At 37.9% G+C, this 23380-nt stretch overlaps 1 protein-coding gene across 1 annotated transcript; it reads left to right on the forward strand.

Annotated features, from left to right (window-relative positions):
• The first annotated feature begins 455 nt into the window (after positions 1-455).
• LOC121091652 lies at positions 456-13570 on the forward strand. The gene is made up of 8 exons (XM_040601691.1): positions 456-1278; positions 2507-2593; positions 2798-3031; positions 4793-4815; positions 5681-5826; positions 6411-6511; positions 6607-6708; positions 7810-13570. The coding sequence occupies exons 1-8, from the start codon at positions 736-738 to the stop codon at positions 9586-9588; spliced, it is 3015 nt and encodes a 1004-aa protein (XP_040457625.1). The 5' UTR covers positions 456-735; the 3' UTR covers positions 9589-13570.
• The last annotated feature ends 9810 nt before the right edge of the window (positions 13571-23380 follow it).

Raw genomic sequence — 23380 nt, forward strand, 5'->3', positions numbered from 1 at the left:
TAAACTTAAGTTACATAACGATATAGAGGTCGCTACTAACTGCTGTACCTCTACACTCGCTTTTACTCCATACTCGCACACAGGCATAAGGACAGCGCTCCCAACCGCGACCGCTCTGTTCGCAGAACAAGGTCCCGCGGCCCCCCCACAACACGCTCAGCGGGAATCCCGCGCAGACCCCGCCACAAAATGGCGGCTCCGGCGCTAGGGCCCGGCAGGGGCCGCGGCCGCTCACCCGCCGGGCAGGGGGCGGCTCCCAGCATCCTCCGCTCCGCCCCACGCGGCCGGCGCAGCGCTGCGGGGCCACCGGTCAGACTGGGGCAGCTCCGCGCCCCGCCCCCATGGCGCCGTCTCCCGCCCCCCGCCTGCTCTGACTGGAAAGAGGCGGTGTCAATCCCGCGGCTTCCCCAATCGCCAACGCGCCCCTCCTCGCCCCTCCCTCCGCTGCCGGCTTCCACTTCCTGGGAAGTTGGCGGTTGGCAGCAGCCGTTGGAGTTCGGCGCTCGCGGGGTATTCGGCCCTCTCGCCGTGGCCCGCAGCCCCTCGGCAGCAGGGCTCGCTGCCGCCGAGCTGGAGGCAGCGGGGCAGCAGGAGGAGCCGGAGGCGCCCAGCCGGGCCGCCACCGAGCCGGACCCGGGGCAGCGGGAGGAGCCGGGAACGCCCAGCCGGGCCGCCGGCGAGCCGGGACCGGGGCAGCGGGAGCGGCGGCCTCGGCCGTTCGCCTACTTGTCGCAGATGGAGGCCAGCCTGACGTGCGCCGTGTGCTTGTCCCTCTTCGAGGAGCCGGTGACGCTTCCCCAGTGCTCGCACAACTTCTGCCGGGACTGCGTGCTGGAGTGCTTGGCCTCGGCCGAGGCCGCCCGCCTGCAGCAGCAGCAGCGGGGCCAAAGCCAGGCCCGCCTCTCCCGGGGGGGCCCGGGGCCGGGCGGCGGCGGGGCCGGCGTCCGGGTGTCCTGCCCTCTGTGCAGGAAGCTGTGCCCGCTACCCCGGGGCGGCGCCGCCGCGCTGCCCGTCAACACTACCCTGGCGGAGGTGGTCAAGCTCTACCGCTCTGGCACGGCCGGGGCCGCCAAGGGAGGGGAGGCAGAGCAGGGCCAGGGGCCCGGCTTGCTCTCTCCGTTGGCGCTCGGAGGAACTTGCCAGAAGCATCCAAGCCGGCTGGTGCAGCTCTACTGCCGGATGTGCCGCCAGGCGGGGTGTGGGCAGTGTGTCTCTGAGGAGCACCGAGGCATCTTCCACTCCGTCAACCTCATAGACACGGTCTACCAGGAAGAAAAAGTAAGCGCGCGCGTCCCCTCCGCGTAGGGTCCGGCTCGGAGGCCGGGCCGTCCCACGGGCCATCCCACCGGGCCCGCGTTGCTCTTACTCAGAACCGCAGGGAAAAGCCCTCTGTGGTGGGCTGCAGTCTTTGCTGAAAAAAACATACTGCTGCTGAGAGTTTATTCCATGCCTGGATCCATTTTTTCCAAGTTCAGGAAAATGCTAGTCCTATTAACAAAAATGAGAAGAAAAAAAAAAAAAAACACAAACCAAACCAGCCCATCCACAGATAGGTTGTTTATAGACCCTCTGAACTGTCTTAGGTAACTTGGGTCATAGATAATGACATATTTAGAAATAGATGGATTAGGTAAGTAATTTAATAAATGTAAAACCCAGATACATTCTGGCTTGCATGAGGAAAGCAACTGCCTGGCCTAATGGTTGTTGGCTGATTGCAGTGGTAGCTGTGATTTTTGCTAAAATACTAATTACCACTAGCTTTTCATGTCCTGTGCAAATTGTGTTCAGGGTGGTATGTCATACCTGTATGTCATACGTACACATTCAGTGCAGTAATTGAAACAACTGTGGGGCAGCAATGAAGAGCATAGGTATAAAAATGTAAGTGCAGCACTGACTTCCTTAAGCCTAAAGTTGTTTTTGCACTGACTTCCCTTCTGCCTTTCCCATCACCAGTTGTGTGCCACTTGGGGAAACCAGGGGAAAAGTCTTTACACTAGACCTTGTAGGTAAAACTTAGTGATAATGTAATGAGGTAAAGAAGGAAAAAGCTTTGATAATCTTAGTTTAAAACCAAACAGAAATAACTCTGTTGCAGACAAGTTTTCTATTTTATCAGTGTGAGGTGAAAAAAAAAATTAGTATTACACAGTTGCTTGTCAAATTGGAACAGCAGAATTAAAACATAAGTTGTGATAGATATGTGTGTGTGAGGGGAGGGGTGAGGTTAAAAAAAAACGGCTGAGGGAAACAATGTTTTAACTATAAAGTAATCCTGTAGCCATGCTAGCAATATGTATTGTAGGTGAGCCTAGAAACATTACTTTGAGAGAACTAGCATAAGTTTGTCTACTGATCCAGGAGAGCCTTAAATATTAAAGTGATGTTTTGAGTCAAAACCCTTGTTTAATACATTGTACAGAACATCTCATGATTTGATTCTTGATAACAACTGACATTTATGGAGTGAATAAAGTCATAATATGTTTCAATTGTCTTGCAGTTAACCTTCTTCAGCAGTCTGAAAAAAATGAGAATAATAAATGAGAAGCTGATGAATGAAATCTCAAGTCAACCAAATGATACAAATGTGAGTTACAGATGCTGGATATTATTAATATATATACACACACGTGTGTGTGTGTCTTTGTTTCTGTTATCATGATAGGTTAATCACAACATGAAGCATACTTGTGCTTCTTGTGGCATGGACGTGTTCTGAGTTTAAAGGAAGTGACCCCATGTAGACACTGCTACTGCATTTTCATCTGGTTTTATGTTCTTGTATTTCTAGATGGTGCAGAACAACGATGCAGAAATAATTGCACTGGAATTTGGAGAAGTTTTCAAGACTCTGGAATTGAAGAAATGGCAATTGCTAGAAGAAGTTGAAAATCAAAGAATTAAAAAAGAGAAAGAATTTCAGATTTGGAAGAAAATGAAGGAAACTCACAAGAAGACCATTGAGAATTTTTTGAAGGATTGTGAAAAGCTTGTCCATGAGTGTGATCCTCAGCGCTTCCTGGAGGTAATGGCCTTTTTGGTATTATTTGATCCCAGTTGTATAACAAACTTCAAATAGAGCCTGCTATACAGTAGATCAGGATTATGACTGAATCAGGAAAAACGAATTCAATTAATGAAAAAAGCAGACTAAAATTGTTGATCACTTTGTGCTTTTTTTAAGTTTTTCATTTTAGAAAGGTTTGAAAAGCTTTCTTTGCAGCTTATGAGTGTTTTTGAGTGAATTTAGTAGACTCTTTCTTCACTGAATACTAATGACATTCATATTAGACTGTGTAGCTGTTGCTGTAAAACTTGCTATATCATGCTACCAGCTGTGAAAGTAAGCTGCCTTGGTGCTAGTTAGTGAGTTATTTACTAGTACTGCTTTCAAAATTCTCATGTTTATTTGCTTTTTCATGTTTATTTTCAAATGCTTTCTGTATGAAGCATTTCTATTGCATTCTTAAACTTGTAAGATGTTAAAAATGCTTTCTCTGGAAAGACTGGAGCCAGAACTGGTAACTTGTCTGTGCTGCACAGTGGAGTACTGTGTTGGGATACCAGAGCTAAGGTGATTATACTGATACTAAAATCTGCTGTAAACTTTCCACTGAGGTGTGCAATGGAGATAAATCAGCCTATCCAAGCTAACTTAGGTACTTCTGACATACACTGTACTATGTAGCGTGTGTGCTTATGTATACAAGACCCTGAAAGTCTTCCTCATAGAGTTTAAGGGAACTGCAGAGAAAAATGCTGTTTCTGATTTAGAGATAAATGCTAGAGGAACCCAAGATACAAGCTTAATCTTCACTGTCACCAAAGCTAGTGTAGACCTTTTAATCTTATGTCAAACACTGTGGCTACAGTTGTATAGAATTTAGGCAGATGGTAGATACGGGGCAAAGTACTTAACTAACTGCTGAATTTTGTGTTTTCTTCAACTTCGAGGCTTATGTTTTCCTAAGAAATAGCAGCATGCTGCTGTTTTTTGTAATGGGTCTTTTTGCTGCCTTCATATAAATGAGAAGCTAAGAAAGGACTTAGTTTGAGTAAGTTTCTGGCAACAACTAGTTAAAGAAAATTTCAATTTTACACAAAGTTAAAGTGACTCCCACTTTTGGAAGAAATATTCTGAATCCAGTGATTAGTATGCTTTGAACTTAACACCTTCCCACCTACCCACTGTAACAGTACACAACTCATTTCAGTGAGGTGGGCTTTTGTTACTGTTTTAAGATGCAGTATAGTGAGATCACTAGATTTTTATAGGGAAGCAGTTAGTCTATAATCCAGTCAGTTTTTTACTTTTCCTTGCCCATGCTTTGCAGTGTACTTCATACTGCTATTACCTGGCTGCTTTAAAAATAAAAGGCAGCCTTTTTAAATCTTAGTGTAACAGCATCTTGAGAGCAGTAGCAGAGGCTTCCCTCACCAAGAAATAGAAAATAGTCTTTCGTTTGAATGTTTACAAATAACTGAACATCTGAAATGGATTAGATAACCATATGGGTCATGAACTATTATTTGAATGTCTTCAATTGGCTCTGAAGAGGGTCTTTAACACAAAGTATTATAATATAAATCATTGCTGCAGACATACCTTTTTTTTTTACATTTGGATGCTTTTTTCTTTTTTTCAATGTTAACAGGTTTATTTCCTATAGTTATGTGAAATGAAGTTTTGTTCAGTCTGAAGTATTTTGATAAAGCAATTATCTCCTCCTTTTGAGAGTTGGAGGAAAACTCATTCATATCTTATAAATTCTTGTTTTATTTATAGGTGGCCTGTGGCTTGAACACAAGGTATATATATATATTTTTTTATGCTTTGTTAGTTCTCTAGTGTAATTTTAAGATTAAAAGCTAAGAAAATGGTTACTTTAGATATGGTCAGACACAGCAACCTAACATGAAATAGTATTTAGTAATTAAGACATTATAATGCTTTCAGATTTTTGGATGCTCCATATTCAAAATTTTAGGTAATGTGTCCAGAATTTTAGTGATGTACTGTCTGAGATTAGAGATAATAACTTTTGAATTGGCCCCCTGACAAAAACTGAATATATGAATTCACTAATACACAGTGACTGGATATTTTTAGATGTCTTATTTAAACTTGGGAACCTGGAAGCATGCCTAGAGCATTTACAGAAATCTTGAAGTCTAAAGGCATGTATGGAGATTCTGCAGTGTCTTCATTTTTGTGTTTGCAGTGCACGTATCCTGTATATTTCTTTCTAATGATTCTTAATTACATTTCTTATCACTTTTCAAGCAGTGTTTAAGAAAGAATTTTGGAAATTAAGTTCTTTAAAATATGTTGTGGTTCAGACTGACATCAGCAATGCCCTCTGAAGAAAAAGTGTAATTTAGATTCAGGTACAGTACACCAGGAAGGGGGGCTGTGTGTAATGTTTTTTGCTGAACTGCAGACACTATTTCTTGCAGTTTTCATTGCGTATGAAACCTATTTCAAATGAATTGTCAAGTAGTTTTAAGAAAAAAAATTAGAAAACTTCACATGTTATTACTTTTTTGGATTTCTTCTCAGTCTTAGTGATTTCTTTTTAAAGTATTTTTTCTGTATTAGGCCAGTGAAATTTAGTTGTTGGCATGTAAGCCTTAAGAAAAGTTTGTTTGCATTATTTTTTATTTCCTTTTCCAGAATGAAAACTCAGCTTGACCTGATGAATATAGCATCCAGCTATGAAAAACCACCAGAGTATACTCAAAAGAAGATGGATATCAAAGCTGTAGTTAATGAAATCTTGGCTTTGAAGTTGATGCCTGTTAATGTAGACATTGTTAAAGGTAAGGAAGAAGGACTTAATATAGGACAAGATTCAGGAAATCAGTAGGAACCTCTAACCTGGGGAACTAATTGCTAATAAACAATCTGTATGGTAAAAACATGCAAGTGTTCAGAAAGCATCTGAGAAAATGTATGGATGGTAAATTCATCAAGGGCTTTTAAATGCATTTTATAACTATACTTTCTGCAGAAAGTCCTTAGGCTGTATTTTCGGAACCTGGGGGAAGTATCATTATAATCTTCCTACACAACAAGTACCACCACTGTTGGAAGTGTGTCACTGAACTAGATGGGCACTTCTTGTCACCATGCTAAATGTTAACTAAGCTCTGATTAAATGCTTTTGCCTCATAGGAGAAAATGTTGGTCTTTGTATCCAGGCAGGCATCTCCAGGCGTTTTGAAAACTTCTTATATGGGCCTCTTGCTTTATATTACAGAAGTTTCAGCAAGTACTAGGGCCGCTTAAGGCAATATAATTTTGTTCTTAATTGGAATCTATGTTTAGATGCATAGGAACCTTTTGGTATTTTTTCCATAAGTAATATGCTCACCATCAGTATTCTTGTGCTCCTTTCTAATAGATCTACCTTCTGGAGGAAATGAGAACTCAACAAAAAATACTCTGTTTAAAAGTAATGTACAGCAATGGCAGGACCAGAGGAACACACCCAACGCATTTCTTGTAAGTTATTGACTATGGAGCTACAATACTGTACTATTTTGTTTATTTTGTAATATCGAAATGAAATGTAATGTCTGCTGTAAAACATTTTTCAGCCTGTAGCAGGACAGGAGGAAGCACTAGCAGACGGTAGCAGAATCTGTACTCATTTAATGTCAGTGTCAGAAATGCCAGCATTTCAAAACATGAGTCATGAGGTATGATTGAACATCTGTTGTAAGTATGGCTAAGTTACTGTTTGTTATGACACAACTTTCTAAATAAGCTTTTGTAATAATTTTCAGTTTTCTTGGTAGAAAGTTACTCTTTCAATTCTAGAATATAAATCTGACTAGGTTATTAAAGCTTTCAGAATTTTACTCATCTTTTTTATTATTATTATTATTTTTCTTCAGAAAGCTGGAACTTAATCTTACTACTGATATTAAATACTTATTTCTATAGTTTAGTGTGGCTTTTGGAGTTAGATCTGTAGCTTTCTAATCCAAATAAGCTTCTCTGTTGCCTATTTGAAGAGAAAGTAATCTGCCTGTGCTCTGTTTTCTGAAGATAATAGAATTCACTCTTCTGAGACTACTTAAATTCCTGATAATTTGATGTGAAACTGAATCCAGTCTCTTTTGCTTCATTTCCAATGATCTAATTATACAACTAGATTATTTTTTTTTTCACTTACTAGCAGTTCCATGTGGGTGGCTGAGTGAGTATTGTTCTGTACGGAATTATTTTAGTTACAGTTAGTGAAACATGGCTGGCAGTGAATCAAATAACGTATGTTCTGAGAATACCAATGGCAGATGATTAAATTAAAAAGTTGCTTAGGACCTTTAAATATAGCATTAATTGTTCTTTTGCTATATTATTTTGAAGAACATCTGTTTTCTATTCCCATTGAGAACAGTTTATATAGTTATTGTATCTAGTAAAAAAAACCCTAAATTGGTTTCAGATAGTTATTTTTCGTGACAATTTGAGAATTTGTCACTTAATGTCTAAGCTAGTATTTTTAGCCATTTCTGGGTTTGGCAGTGACTTTAAATTCAGTTTTCTGTAGCCTCCTATTTCAAAACCTACTTTGTTGTCAATGTTCCCTGTGTATCTTGGTTGATTGTTTTTACAGAACTTTTTTCCATAATGACTTGTGTTCTGTTGCCTTCTAGCACCAATGGAAAAATCCATTATAAACGCTATACAATATATGAAAAGTTTTGTTCAATCTTAGGATTGTATGTGAATTTTATAACCACTGAATCCACAAATGCCATTTTACTGAATGGGATTCTTTGCTGTAATTGTAGGAGTTGCGTTACAAATACTATATGGAACGTCAGAAGCTCACCAATGAGTTGAAGACACAAACTTTACCTGCAAATAAAGCCTCAGCAGTTACAAATTTATACTTTCCAAAGGACAGGTCCTCAGGAACTCCTTCTGTACCTTCACCAATCAAAGCAAGTAACACGGATAAAGTAAAAATGGGAACCCTGCAAAGAGCAGAAGGCTTTGAGAGAAGCTTTTCTGAAACCAGTAATCACAGCATCCCATGCACAAATACGAACTTTTCTGAAACAAATGGTGACCTAAAATCATTTCATGAGAGAAGCTCAAAGGAAGTAACCACTCCAGCCTTATCAGAAAACTCTAAAGACTTAGCAGTTAAAGAAAAATTGCCAATGCAGACATCGGCAGTTGTTTCCAATGAAATGGACACAAATTCTAGCAATTCATCTGGCTTGAAACCAGCAGAATCGGTAGCTGTAACTGTTTCAAATTCAGAATTTCTAGATGTTTCTGCAGAGAGACTTTCTGCTTCAGCATTTGCTTTCAGTGCACGTAACAGCTTTTTACCCAGACTTACTAAAGATGCAGGTACATTTTCTGTTAAAAAGAAAGACAGGAAATCTGTTTTCCCTCAGTTTTATCTAGGTAAATGTGATCATGTGGATAAAACTGATAACCAGGATGAAAGCAAATTTAGAAAACATGGTCCTGTAACCAAAATCACAGTTTCAGATGTGTCAACCAGTCCTAATATTGATGCAGCAGAAAGTGAAAAACCAGATTTTTCATTTCCCCTTAGCAATTCAGAAAGAGATTGTTTTGCAGGATCAGGAGTCAGCAATTCCTTTAAGGCTTTACCATTATCCTCATTTTTTAGCCAATCTGAGAAGCCATCTGACAAAAATACATCCTCTCACATGAAAGCAAAAACACTTGCTGCAAAAGAAACTGCAGAATGTGGTACACAGACACTGTGTTTCTCATGGAAACAAAAAGCTAATGCCTCAGAATCCATCACATCTGTGGCTTGCAGTACTTCAGAAACCACCACAGCAGCTGCGGTGAATGATGTCTCAGAGTCCCCCCTTCTCCCCAGTAACTGTGTATTTTCCTTCAAAAATAACTGTTTTCCGTTGCCTTCACAAGTATTTTCATTTGGAAGTATTGTCAGAAATACTTCTGATTCGCTGACTTCCTCAGTGGTTTTGTCTGGAAATGGTACTGAAAAAATGGAAAAAGAGACGATGAAATCTCCTGACAAAACACCTGTAAATCTAGGAAAGCCTGTATCTTCAGAGTGTGCACAGCCTGCTTCTAGCCCAAAATGTGAAGTTTTTGGTCTTCCTATGAACTCATCTAAGAAAACTAAGAGTACAGAAATGCTTGCTGATAGTAATTCTTGTAGTCAGCCTTTATGTTCAGTTGTCCTTCCTGTTCAAAACAAGAATGAATCATCTGCTCAACTACTTATTACAGCAACAAAACAAGAAACAAAAGTAAAAGATGAAGAAAGTAAAACTGTTGCTGAAAACAGCTGTTCCTCTTCTAGGAAGGAAGATGAACCCGAGTCTGTACAGTTCCCAAATGCAGCTTGGTCTGTTTCCAGTGCATGCAACGATCCATCTTTAGGAGGTTCTGTGCTTACAGTAAATGAGGCAGGAGGAATGCCAAGTGACAGTGATTCTGATACTGAAGAGCTAAGTCAAACATCTGGCTCTACAGATACCAGCAGTGCATCAGAATATTTTTCTGTTGCCGAAGACAAGATATCTACTCGAAGAAAATCAGAGACATGAAGAGGGAGTGAAAAGGAAGATAACCATACTTAATTAAGCTGGAATTAAATAACTGCTACTTAGCACATTAAAAACTGGGGATACCTGTGATTTTACAGTTGTTGTTCCTCCTGATTCTTGCCGATTCAGGTATCTCTGTGTTAGAAACAAGGCTGCATATCAGCAAGTACAGTATACTAAAGTGATTTTTATAGTATGAATCCAAACTGAAGAAACAACCAAAAATGTCGTGTTTTGTTAAAGACACAAGTATGACCACATATGCTGTATCTTTAAGAATGCAAGCCTCCCGAAAAGTGCCACTGGGGCATGTGTGGGTGGTGGGGAACCGCGGCGTCAGTCTTTCAGTACAGCAGCACTTGCACTAGGGTTAAATGAGTAAGAGTACAGACAACAGCATTCACCTTATAGGCAGGGAGCAGGGAGAGCCATGAAAATAAAGGATGTTGAAGGGCATTACTGAAGACTGTTTTGTGGATCTCCCTTTGGATATCTTCTTTTTCTAGGATGTATTTAATGTATATTGGAAGTGCAGCTTCTAGTATAATTTCGATAATCTGGTTTATGCTTTTGAAATTGAAACACCGTATCAGTGTTCTTGTTATATGTTACAGAAGAGTGTCAGCTATGTTTCTGAAATGCTTTTATGAAAGGTAACAGTCACAACTAATTTTCGGTTCCTTTTGGCATCAGTTTGGGAATCGGTGGACAGATACTAACTTGGGGGTTTGATGAAAGCATTAGGAGAATATGGCTTTAAAATTCAAAGATCTCCTTTTTTGTGTAACAACAGAAAAAAGGAAAATGGCATTTTGAAGTGTTAATGATCCAGAACTCATGGAATTTTCAGTCTGTGAAATATGACACAAAGGATAAAAGTACTACATATTCTAATTTATTAACCTTTTTTTTGCATCCAAGAGATAATTTGCTTTAGCTGTTAGATTATGCAGATAGTAGTACCATTTCAGATTAAAGCTCCATTTCATTTAGCATTCACTCTCCAGCAAGAGCTGGTGCCAGATTTTAAATAAAATCATCCTGCATTAGGTGGATATGTCAACTGGCAAGTATTAGATCAGAATGCAGAATGTTTAATATCTCTTCAGAATTCACTGGCTACTAGAAGTTATCTTTAAAAAAAAAAAACACAAAACCAAAACCCAACAACTCCAAATTATCTTTGCAACTTCATAACAGAAATATTACTTAAATTTAAATCCCTGCAAGACTTGCCAATATATTTACTGTGACAGAATACTTAGAAATACCATTCTTGGTTTAGGAAACGTTGACCTAATTTTCAGCTTGACTTGTGTTAAACTCTTGGCCTCAGTTTTTCTGTGGCTGTGCATTCTTCTCTTAAATATGCTGAAAAATAGTTATAGAATTTACAAAATTTACTGATCTTCCCTTTGTGTCTGCATTACAGTATGGAAGGTGGTGAAAATTCTCTTCATTGTTACTTTTATAGTTATTTACGTTCATATCTTTACGTCTTACTGTATTTCATTTTTCTCCTAAGAATTGTTCTGCTTTTATCTCTAGACATTCTTGTCATGTTCTGCATCTGTAGGAGAGAAGTTTTAAAAAGGTATTAATTTAAATTACTGGAAGATAAAACGCTGAGTGTGATAACAGCAAGTGTGTCATGGATGGAGGCTGATCGCACTATAATGAAAACGAGAGAAACGGAACAATTTTAGAGAGACAGATAAGGCACCTATAAAACTTCCTGCCAGAAGGTTGTAGAAAACATTTGTGTTTTGTGACCAAAAAAAAATAACCTAATGAGTTAGGGTTATTCAGAAGCCCTGTTGAGTTTCTTAAAATTGCTTATTTTCAACATACCTTCTGTTCATTTCTATTAATGTGTTTCATGAGAGTTTGATAAAATTAAAATTTAAAGCATATACCTCATCTTTTAGTGAAAAGACCATTAGAGAATAAAGCAAATGGACTATGATAAACTGTTTTTGAAAGCAGATATTGTTGGTGTGTTGATTCAATACAGTCCTAGGACTGCTTCTCAAGCATGCTCAGTTCTTGTCCAAGTGCCTTATAGCTCAACATTAAGGTTTTACAGGGGAGATAAATGGTAAGCAGGATGTTATATTTACAATAGGTCACAGTAAAATTACAGTCTATCCAGATACTAAATCAGTAGTTACTGGTTTTCTGATATTTTCACAAGTTGATTCCTTGGTCATTCTGACTCAATCATTTGGTCATCCTTCACCATTGACTCTACCAAAAGCCATTACAGGAGTGAGGTGCTTTTTTCATTATTACGTTATTAGAAGTGAAATGTTGACTGCTGTTACTAATGCTTTAAGAGACAGTGCAGTCTTCAATATATAAAATTAGTACCCTGTGATAGACCTAAAAAGTTTGTTTTTCACTCAGAATTTCATCCCCTACTGGTCAAATAACAGAACACAATATGACCAATTTCTGACTTTATTCCTTGGTCAATTAATTGTGTCCTGCCTAAAAAGACTACTCCATTTATTCAGGAAATATTAACATAGAAAGATCTAAATAAGGTCATTTCTACCCTAGTTGAGGAACAGTTGTGCAGGATTTATCTACGTATGGCATGACTCCCCAGACAGTAAAAAATAATTTGAGTAAATTTTATTTTCCAAGCAGAGTTAAAACAATCTTTTCTACTACTGTGTTCCATTGCTGTCATCAATTTGTTTCATACATTAAAAAACTGGAAGGAAAAAGGTTTTAAATAAGTTGATGGTAGGTCAGCAGCACTACCTGACTGCACAGAGGTTTGCCAGTACCTCCTAGCAACATTTTGCATGTGGTTTAATGCTGCATAAAAGAGATTTCAAGCCAAAGACTGACTTTGAACACCAGAGCTAATTCCAAGAAATAGGATTCTGAATTGTCCTTAATGCATGTTTTACTATCAATAGAGAAGAGAATAACTTACATCATTATCTTAGTCATCTTTGTGGCAATGAGGGCTGTTGTCAAAGCCCAGATTTCCTGGATTAGCTAAAATGTTAGTATGTATATATTTTTACAGACTACAAGTAGACTAAAATGTACTGTTATCCAGAAGAATTTTCAGGAATAGTTTGAAAATATTGTTGTAAACCTTGCTTTGCCCAGCAAGAAAACAAGAAAATAGTTAAGAAACTTATTTTACTAAGCTCAATAATTTGTATTGCAAGGGACTTTTTGACAAGTATGTTAGAGGTGTCCTGGATCTTCCTGACTCTTAAGAATACAAGAGGAGAAAAATGAAGCAATTCTACATGTAGTTGGAACACTTCAATCGAACTTGATTGTACTGATATAAAACCCACTTTATATTTGAAGTTTTGTAGACTAAAACTGCAGACTGATTTCAAAGGTTTTATAATGCTTCATGAAGGTACTACTTTTAACTTAATAAGAGCTTTGGAAAATAATTAGAACAATTTATTTGATTGTAACTGCTGAACATCCTTTACAAATGGGCTGAGAGGCTAATCTCGCCAACTGTTAGAACTGTGACATTTGTTCAGTATATTTCGAGAGCTATTTTAACATATATTGCTGCCTGGAAAAAAAGAATGTGCAATTGAAAGATGTGCAGTTACCTATTTTTTTTAATTTTTTAGAAACAATTATTTAATTGATATTGCAGCTGTTAAAATGTCAATGTGTAAAGGTTCATTTTCTAAAGTAAACTTTGTATTACTGATATTGGATATTGCTAAAGCTTTATTATGAAACATATTTGATAACTTGGACCTTATCACTTCCTAGCTTAAGAGACATCTGATCTGAGTGGCAAGAGCCTTTGTGTGGCTGGTTGGTTTTTTCCCCTTTTTTCTTCAGGTAACAACTCAGTTTCTCTTTATAGATTTGGCCCAGTTGTTGAAATGCCAGTAGGATATTATCACTTGGATCATCACACAGTTTACTCAGTGATGTTTTGTTTTGTTTAGCATACTAAATAAACTAGTATATTAACTAATTCAGTATCAGTTTCTTTCAGAGGTGATCAGTAATATTGTTAACAACAAACAGAATAGTTTTCATCCACCCCTGCAGTCTCAAAGATTTCCTTTTCTAAAGTAGTATATTTGGGCCTGTTAGAACACAGCTGCTCATCACTTAGCTTTTCACAGTTCTTTTTAGCATGCAGAGTTCAGCTGATACGATGATTTGAACAGCAGGTACCTCTAAGAGACGGCTAAGGCCACAGGCAGACATAGCTAAAGCAAATTTATCTTGCTGCATGTTTCAAAGGGTATCTTTTCAGCCATGTAAAGTTCTATTTACTAAAGGGGAAGTGGCATATTGTGCCAACTAGCCCTCACATCAAGCAGAGAAATTTAACCATGGAACTAGAGATCAGTATCTGAAAGGAAGAGTAGACAGTTCCAAATCTTACGGCACAATACATAATAAAATAAGCTCAATATAGATCTTTTACACACTATTCAGTGCTTAAGAAAACACTGTTGATACTCAGCTACAGATCCAGTTACAGTAGAATCATTACAGTCTATAAAGTTACCTGGCCAGATAGAGAGCATGACAAATTCTCAAATCTAAGAAGTCTTGGATATCTGGTCAGCTTCTGTAGATGTGGTTTCTCCAAGAGATCTTGATATTTTTCAAGAAAGATATGAACTCTCCTCATAACTTGAACAGCTTTGCTTAATTCTTTAGATTTGTTACCATTAAAAAAAAAAAAAAAGAAAAAGTCTCCCCGTTGGGAGGCTTCTGATATTAGGTATTTTTAAAACAGACCAATGACTTCTATGACAATTTAAAATTAATTTTATTTAAAGACAACTAGATGAAGACAACCCACATTCCCGTGACCTCTACAAGGACTGCCACTGAAGACCAAGCACCCCAATAATTCTATCTGCTTCTGCATGCTCGGTTATAAAAGGAAGTCATACTTCTGACATCTACACAATAACTGATCTCCCCCATTTCACCTTCCTAACCAACATATTTGTTACTCAGTCTTATTAGCAACATATTTCACTCCAATGTTTACATGTTTACAACTCTCCTCAACAAATTTAGAGCACTATGTGTTTGGACTTTCCTGACAGAAGGTATGGACTGAACAAGTCAGTTCTGGTGAAACAAGGTCACTAACCATTGCAGCACAGATTTCTGTGCAAATTGTCATCATTCAGACCGTGAGCTAACCACCTCAGGAAATTAAATGATCCACTGCAATATAGATACATTTTAGTGTCATGATACATAACAAAGGTATATACAATAAAATTATGTATGTAACGTTTACAAAGCACAACAAGAAAACAGCTACAATCTGATTTCATTGGCTAATTTACAGCTGACTCAAAGGATCTCGAAATTGCAAAAGGGGAACCGAGCCTGTTAATACTTAAAAACAGCTTTCATGCTCTTGAAACAGGCCTGTATTTACATGTCTTTATTCCAGCTGAGACTTTCGAAAGTCACTCATTCTCTTGGTTAAAGGGAGTGGAAGCTGAATACTGAACATGAATTTAGCTATCATATCTTGCATTCTGCAATGTTCATTCCACACTTCTGAACAGGCACACAGTACTGTCATTTCTATGCTGAACTTCACAGATTTACCTTTGAGGGTCTTAAGAAACTTTTCCAATTTATTTATTTCAACACTTAGATTTGCTTTGATTTCTTTTCAGTTGGTATACACAAGGCTTTCCATTGCTCCTGTTCTTTCTTTTCTTCTTTAGTTTTCAGTCGCCTGGTGTTTTCCTTTGCAATTGTTTCCGCTTTACTTTTCTGTCCAATAAAATGAAGATATTTACAACTAAAGATCATTATTTGCAGGCATCACTTAAAAAAAACCCTAATCCATAAACTCAATCACAGCAGGTTAATTATAGTTCTAATTAATCTATGTGATGCATTGTGTTTTGGGAATTGTTTAAAATAATACTTAATTTTGAAGAAGATATAACTTCTGAATCCCTATATATTTTGCACAAAAGAGCCTCCCTAAGCTTTGTTTTAAGTCAGTATGAAGCTTCACGAGTAGTACAAAGAAGCACAAATTGGAAAAATAAAATAGCAGATGCTTGACAGTTACATTTCGAGTTTTTATTTTATACATGGGTAATAGTAATTCTGATCATATTGAGATGCTTTTCAATAAGTTAAATAAAATGCAAAGTTCAACCTTACTTGAAGTTAACAGAGTTACTTTATATAGACTTTTACAGGTAATTCAGCAGGCCATAATCTGCAACCCATGGTGATGGCTATTATTACATATTACTCAAATTACTATTGCTTATTATTGTTCATGAGTATGCAAGTACATGATACATACCCTGTGATGTTTGACAGTGTTCACATAGTTATGATTAACTGCAATACGTACAGGGTCTTTCACAGATGTTTCCAAATAGTGCAGGGAAATAAATAATTAAATAATGTTTTTTCCAGTATTTTTCAATAGTTTCTTAAATTAAATTCATGAACTCCAGTTTCCTTCACTCCACATTATAATACTGGCTGTGAGCCAAAACCTATCAGCCTTTACAGACTTCATATTATTATTGCTTTTTTATTTACTTGTGCCTGTCGAAATATTACCACTCATCAGCATTCCTAACTAGGAATAAAAAAACAACTTTTTCCAATTAGCTAATTAAATTTGAAGTAAAAAGGCAATTTAAATTTCTTCAACTGAGAACTACTGGTTCATTCAGAACATTAAAACTTCAGCTGCAGGACCCATTCATAGAGTAGTAATCCTTTCCTGGGTAGTGGAAAAAATAACTTGGAATATACTCACGTGCTTTTTTTGTGCATTTTTGGCCACAGCATTAGCATTCACTGAGACATCCTCTTGATATACAATAAGTTTTGAAGTGCCATCTTCCAAAGTCCTTCCATATAAATGTCAAAAAGTCTGTAACTTCTGTATTTATCTTCATTCCTTTGGATCTTAAGATTTTGCTGCAAACAAATTTAATTTATTTTAAAAAATACTCTAATAGAATGCTAGTCCAATCTATTTCCAAGAAAAGATACCTGGGTAACGGATTACAAATTCCTCATTGACCTAAAGGCCAAAATCACGTTTTGAAAGAGGCTGGCTACTAAGACTCACTGACATCCAACAGTACTTGGAACTATCTGAGAGCTAGGCAATAGAGTCAAATTTAAACTACTTCAAGCACACATTAAAAACACTGGAAAACTTAACAAGCCGGATATCTGGAAAGAAATTATAACTGTTTGAGAAAAATGCCTAGGCTTCTCACACAGTCCATGAAAATAGGAAGGTGTCTTCTGAAGGCAATTCAGATGATCAGAAAGAGACCTCTTCCCCATGAAAACAAGAGTCTTTCATCAGAACATAAATAAATAAAGCTGCTGGAAGAACACTTAATGCTAGTCAATGGAAGATGCTGAAATGAGTATATGGATACTTCCACACTCAAGCCTAGGTATTTCTCTCTGCCCTGAAATCAAAACGATGAGCCAGTTTCTGATTGTGAAGACCTGTCTCAGAAGATCTTTCTGTTATTCACAAAGACTGAGATGACACATGCCAGAATTCAGAGTATTCATGCAAAACATGGGAGAGAGAGGGCCCTCTCTTCAGCTGGAGTGGACATAAGTCTTCAAATCCAGCATTATGGAAAGTGCTCTAGCTATTATTCTGCAGGTTATGTTCTCCAGACTTCCCACTGCAATCACAGTACACAGAAGAATGCAAAAAATCATCTAGTCAGAAAGATGTGCAGATACACCCCTGTTTTCATAGGTCAAGTGGTGCAAATACCCACTTAGGAAACAATATTTCTAAGTCACTTGCATAAAAACCATAAGCAACACTGGAATATGAACAGTAATCCATTGCTTCTCAACTCCTAGTAGGTTTTTCATAGTTTAATTCACTGTATGATGTAATAGTTGATGGGAACATCTTGGAAAGTTTTGTGTACTTGCTAGTACATACAGTATTGTATACTTCATTTAATGTAAATATGTAAATCTACGATCAAAGCTAAATCCATAGTTTGTCTTCTTCAGTAGCTCAAACTGGAAAAAACCTCCAAGGAAACTATAATGCATAACATCAATAATTATAATACAAACAACTTTTGTTTATTTCTATGCTGGTTTTAGTGTGACAGAGTTATATTTTTTCATAGTAGCTAGTATGGAGCTGTGTTTTGGATTTGTGATGAGAAGACTGATGTTTTTGTTACTGCTGAGCAGCGCTTAAATAGAACCAAACTTTTTCTGCCTCACACCCGCTCCCACCAGCAAGCAGGCTGGCGGGGGGTGGGGCACAAGGAGCTGGGAGGGGACAGAGCCAGGACAGCTGGTCCCAGCTGACACAAGGGGTATTCCAGATCATATGGCATCATGCTCAGCAATAAAAGCTGGGAAAAGACGGAGGAAGGGGGGGATGTTTGGAGTGATGGTGTTTGGCTTCCAAAGTAACCACTGCACATGACAGAGACCTGCTTTCCTGGAGATGTCTGAACACCTGCCTGCCGATGGGAAATGGTGAATGGATTCCTCGCTTTAGTTTGTTTGCATGTGCATCTTTTGCTTTACCTATTAAACTGTCTTTATTCCAACGCATGAGTTTTCTCACTTCCATCCTTCTGATTCTCCCCTATCCCACCAGGGTTGGGGGGAGTGAGCGAGTGCCTGTGTGATGCTTACATGCCAGCTAGGGTTAAACCACAACAAATTCTTTTACTTCTTACTTTAATTTTGTTCTCAAAAGACAACATTGGCTACATGTGCACTGTGCAAACTGAGAAGATTCTGCACATGTATGGATGTACTTAGTAAGCATTATCCAAACCATATATTTAAAAATTAAACTGCACGCATATGTGCAGTTTGCTTACATAATTCTGTGATGCATTTTGCAAGCAAAAGGGAATGTATCATGAACATGTGACAAGTGCTCATTCTGTTACACCGATCAGACCTATTTAAGATAATACACAATGCATACACATAATGCACAGGCACATCAGTTTAATTTAGCTATTGCAGTAGCTCTAGTTTGGCAAGTATTTATACAGCTGCAAGCATTTTCTGAAATGAGAAGTCCTTCTCCAAAACCACAATAACCTTTACAATACTGTTTTAGCCAGCACAGACAGATGGACTTTGTGTTTGGTTTTCTTACCATCAGCACTGCACCATGCTCACTCATAGTCCTCAGTCAAAGGTCTGCCAGAATACCAGTGATGAAGCTCATCAAATTCCTTGTATTTAATAAGTGACGTAACTGCAGGATCATTGCTGAAGTATACAAACATTAAACAGAGCAAAAAGTAAGTGTTTTCTGACGCCTCTAATGAAACATTTTAAAAACCTGAGTATTTATCAAAACACAATTTTACTGTGGCAGAAAAACATGGGGCTTAATTCTACACCAAATATAGTCTGTCAAGATAGCATCGTTCTTTCAGAAAGAATTGCAAATAAAGTAAAACCCCATTTTTTCACTTATTTTCATACACATTAATCATAGAATGCAATGTAATGACATAACACACACTGGCTAAAACAATAGTCATTGCGCAGCGCAGAACCCACTTCCACAAGTAGCAGAGGAAATGTAAAGCATAATTTTTTTTCAGTATTATTTAATGTTTTTCTTTTCCTGAAATCAATCTAAGCTTTGCGATTTAGAATAAGGTTTTCAAATACAATCTGTACATTTAGAAAAAACAGTTCCAGAATGTAAAGTAAGAATCAAAGACTATAATATAAACAAATAGCAGTATGAGGAAATATAGTCATTCTTATCCACTCTTGTTCTGAACTTTCCGTTAACATTTACACCAGTACATGTAAATTTGAAATTTTACCCAGTTACAGCAAAAGCACTTCTACATTTTTACAAATTGAACACAATATGGATGTAAAGTGCAAAGGTAGAAAATAAGCCCATATGATGTTATTTCATTAGAATAAAACTCATATATGTACCTTTCTAGAACAGGGAGGTCTTTCAAAATATCTCCAGCATAATCTTCAACAAGACCAGATTTCACTAAGATTAGTCCAATGTTGGAAATTTTTTCTTTATACCTTTACAGTGTAAAAAATATTGTTTAATTAAGAATAGATAGAGATATATAATTGCACATCATACTTCACTATTTCCCCTTTTCTTGTTTCTTCTCAAGCATGGGAAGAAGAATGAAGCAGACGTCATTATTGCTTCCAAGTGGATATTCTCATAACCCATTTTAGACACCTATGCTAACTTTTTGAATGCTACAACCCCTCTCATCTCACAGGCATCCACTTCCCCGAACTAATTCCATAAAGACTACAGTCTCCTATATATGCACTTTCAACTGCATTCACATTAGATGACTAGAGATGACAGTCAACATTGTGCATCCTTTCCACATTTGAAGTCTAGTCACAATTTCAGTCTTCAAGGTGTCCAAAGAAGATACAGAAATAGGCAACACAAATGCTGTGACAGAAGATGCCATTAATATCCCACAGATAACAAAGAAAATATCTTTTTTTGCCCACTAGAGCCCACTTGACTTCTTTGAAATCAGCTGAACACCCACAGATTCAAGTATAATTATATTCCAGCCTTTACTGAATTTCTTACTATCTCTTCTAAAAATTCATATCTTTATTTGATAGGTTTAAAACAAACATTTGAAGGTTGTAACAAAACTGGTTCTCAAGAAATGTCAGATACCAGGCAAAAATCTCTATCTATTCCTTTCAGATATTCAGAACAAGTCTTATAAGTGAGGGAAGAAAACAGTCTCTGAGCCAACTACTCACTTCCCCAATTACGGGCTACTAAATAAGATGATGATGTAATTTAAGACACTTAAGGGCAAGACGCATTTCTATGGCTTTCAAGGATCTCAATGTGAGCTACAGGGTGGCTGGACTCTACTATTAGAGCAACAATTCTGTATTTCACTTAATTTGCTGCCCCCATGCCTAATACCTGCATAACCCTACATCAACGCATACAAAGATGTTCTTCAGAGAGAGTCTTCCTGCAGCGTAATCATTAATTATGAGTAATTATTATGCTTTTAAATATTATTCATATTACACTAATCTTAATTATTTTTTTTTTACAATATTGTCATGGTTTAACCCTGTCCAGCAACCAAGCACCACGCAGCCGCTTGCTCACTCCCCCTCACCCAGAGGGATGGGAAGGAGGATTGGAATGTAAAACTCAAGGGTTGAGATAAGAACAATGTAATAGGTAAAGCAAAAGCTGCGCAGGCAAGCAAAGCAAAGCAGGGAATTCATTCCCCACTTCCCATGGGCAGGCAGGTGTTCGGCCATCCCCAGGAAAGCCGGGCTCCATCACGCGTAACGGTTACTCAGGAAGACAGTCGCCGTAACGCCAAATGTCTCCCCCTTCCTCCTCCTTCCCCCAGTTTATATACTCAGCATGACGTCCCATGGTACGGAATACCTCTTTGGCTAGCTTGGGTCACCTGTCCCTGTTGTGTCCCCTCCCGGTGTCCTGTGCACCCCCAGCCCTCTGGCTGGCAGGGCCCAAGGAACTGAAAAGTCCTTGATTTAGTATAAACATCACCCAGCAACAACTAAAACCATCAGTGTGGTTATCAGCATTGTTCTCACATCACAGCCAAAATGCAGCACTTTACTAACTACTTACTAAGAAGAAAATTAACTGTATCCCAGCTGAAACCAGGACAAATACACACAACAGATTTGTGCTAGCCATCATGAAACTAGACCTAATTACTACTGAAGTCAATAACAGTACTTGTGCTGTCTACAGTGGAGCCAGATTTTCACCCATAAGGGCTGGTCAGACTTACTTCAGCATCAGCTGCAAGTTTTGCCAATAGGATGAAAGGAAGGAGGAGAGAATCCATGAAGCATAGATTAGATATGTGATCAGGATAAAATATGATCACTACTCCTAGAACTTTTAGTGAGAGTAATGAAGGTCATGCTTCTAACTCTCTAATTTGTGCATTTGTCAGTACCTCTAAAGATCATCTGTTCCTGTTCAAGAAATAGTTGTGAGGTCTTTTGTATTGGGAAATCATCTCCATAACTGTATTTCACAGTCAATTTTGTTACAGTTTCCCATAAACATTGGTATTCATTCTCCATTTCTTTCCCTAATTCCTTTTTGAACTCTAATCCTGCACAGAGAAGAAAGAAGGAAAGAATGGGACAGGGGGGATGGGGATAGGGAAAGCACCTTAAAACTAAGTTTCCTCAAATAGAAGCTACCTATTTGCCTATGCAGCATCAGGCACAAAGACTTCAGTCTTGTCCAAGGTATTTCATCATTAGAACAAAATGTTGCACATTCACAGTTTTTAATAGTCCAGGGTACAAATAACTAAATGTACTGTGATGTATTTTGGAAAAAAAACCCACCAGATTTAGACTGTCTGTGAAAGTCTGTAAGCTCCACAGCTAAAGAAAAGTTTCTCTCACCTTTGCCTCCTGCACAGTAGGATCTTGAAACTGATAATTTTTTTATTAGTGCCCAATAATAGGTAGCATTATAAAAATAAATGTGTCATATTCCTATTTTGTATTTCCTTTAAAAAATTCCTCTACATTTTCTTTACTGAGGTAAATACAGGACGTCTTGTGACTAGATTTGTAAAGAAAGTGTTCTAGTTTACCATCAGACAGACTTATGGCAGAGGATTTCACATAAACAGAATTACACTGAAAGAACATTTGCTACAAACCTTTTTCCACACTTCCTTGCTCTGTCAGCTTTTGTGATGTTTTTGTGAATCTTAACACATCTGACAGTGTTCTTAAAGCTTCAGCTCCCAAATTGATGTACTTAAAAGACAATATATGACTTTGTCTGAATCAGCCTCATCTGAAATTAAATATATTATACAATGTCAGAGTGACAGTAGGGATAGAATCTTGTTTCCATCCTGACTGTGTTGCACTAAGACAAAATGAAGTGGATAGAAAACTGGCTAAAAACCAGACAGTTGAGAATACCCAAAAACAGTGACCCAGAGCTCTTACTACCTATGTTTTATCAGTCTTCCTTTGCCTAAGTACAGGTGGCGCATCAAAGATATAACATGGTAAAGTATTTGTGAAAGACTTTCATGTGTGATTTTCTAACTTCGCTATAGAAAAAAAAATCCCTATTATTCCATAAAATTATCCATTATTATATGGGTAATTAGGAAATTGTGCTCATTTCTGCTTGCACATGCAGTTTCATTCTCATTTTGCAGCTTAATAAAGTTAGAAATGTAAGGAAGTAAACTGTTCAACAAAGATAAATGCCTGCAGCATATTTGACCTCATAGTAACGTGCAAGATTTATGAGCAGTGAATCATCATTTAGGTCAGGCAGATAAGTTAAATTCAATTTCCAGTCATTTGTATCACTTAGCTGTGTCAGAAAAAAATGTGGACACAACTGTTGCTGTTAAAATAAAGCAAAAAATTTTTATGGAGCACCTTTTCATGTGGAGGGATCAAATCATCTCCAAAGCAAGGTTAACTATCACAGACTATTGACATGGAAAACAACACACTGTTACTTGACTTCTATGAGATCAGAAACTATCAGGAAAATGTCACTGTAATAACCAACTTTAAACAATAAAAAGGCTTGCCATCAAACTTCCCATACTGGATGAGACCAAAAGGTCCATCTAGCCCCATACCCTAACACTAGTGCTGGCTAACTGGAGATGTCTAAGAAGTCAATACAGAGAGATTGCCCCAAACGCTCTCCTAGACCCACTGATTTGTGGCTCACAAGATTCCTGAACCAACT

The sequence above is a fragment of the Falco naumanni genome, chromosome 1 (genome assembly GCF_017639655.2).
Source record: "Falco naumanni isolate bFalNau1 chromosome 1, bFalNau1.pat, whole genome shotgun sequence".
In the NCBI taxonomy this organism is placed as follows: domain Eukaryota; kingdom Metazoa; phylum Chordata; class Aves; order Falconiformes; family Falconidae; genus Falco; species Falco naumanni.

Excerpts from the sequence above, each read along its gene's own strand:
- LOC121091652 (XM_040601691.1), top strand. The coding sequence starts at position 736 with ATGGAGGCCAGCCTGACGTGCGCCGTGTGCTTGTCCCTCTTCGAGGAG. Across the intron at positions 1,279-2,506 it reads CGGTCTACCAGGAAGAAAAA|TTAACCTTCTTCAGCAGTCT; the intron begins GTAAGCGCGCGC and ends ATTGTCTTGCAG. Across the intron at positions 4,816-5,680 it reads GCCTGTGGCTTGAACACAAG|AATGAAAACTCAGCTTGACC; the intron begins GTATATATATAT and ends TTCCTTTTCCAG.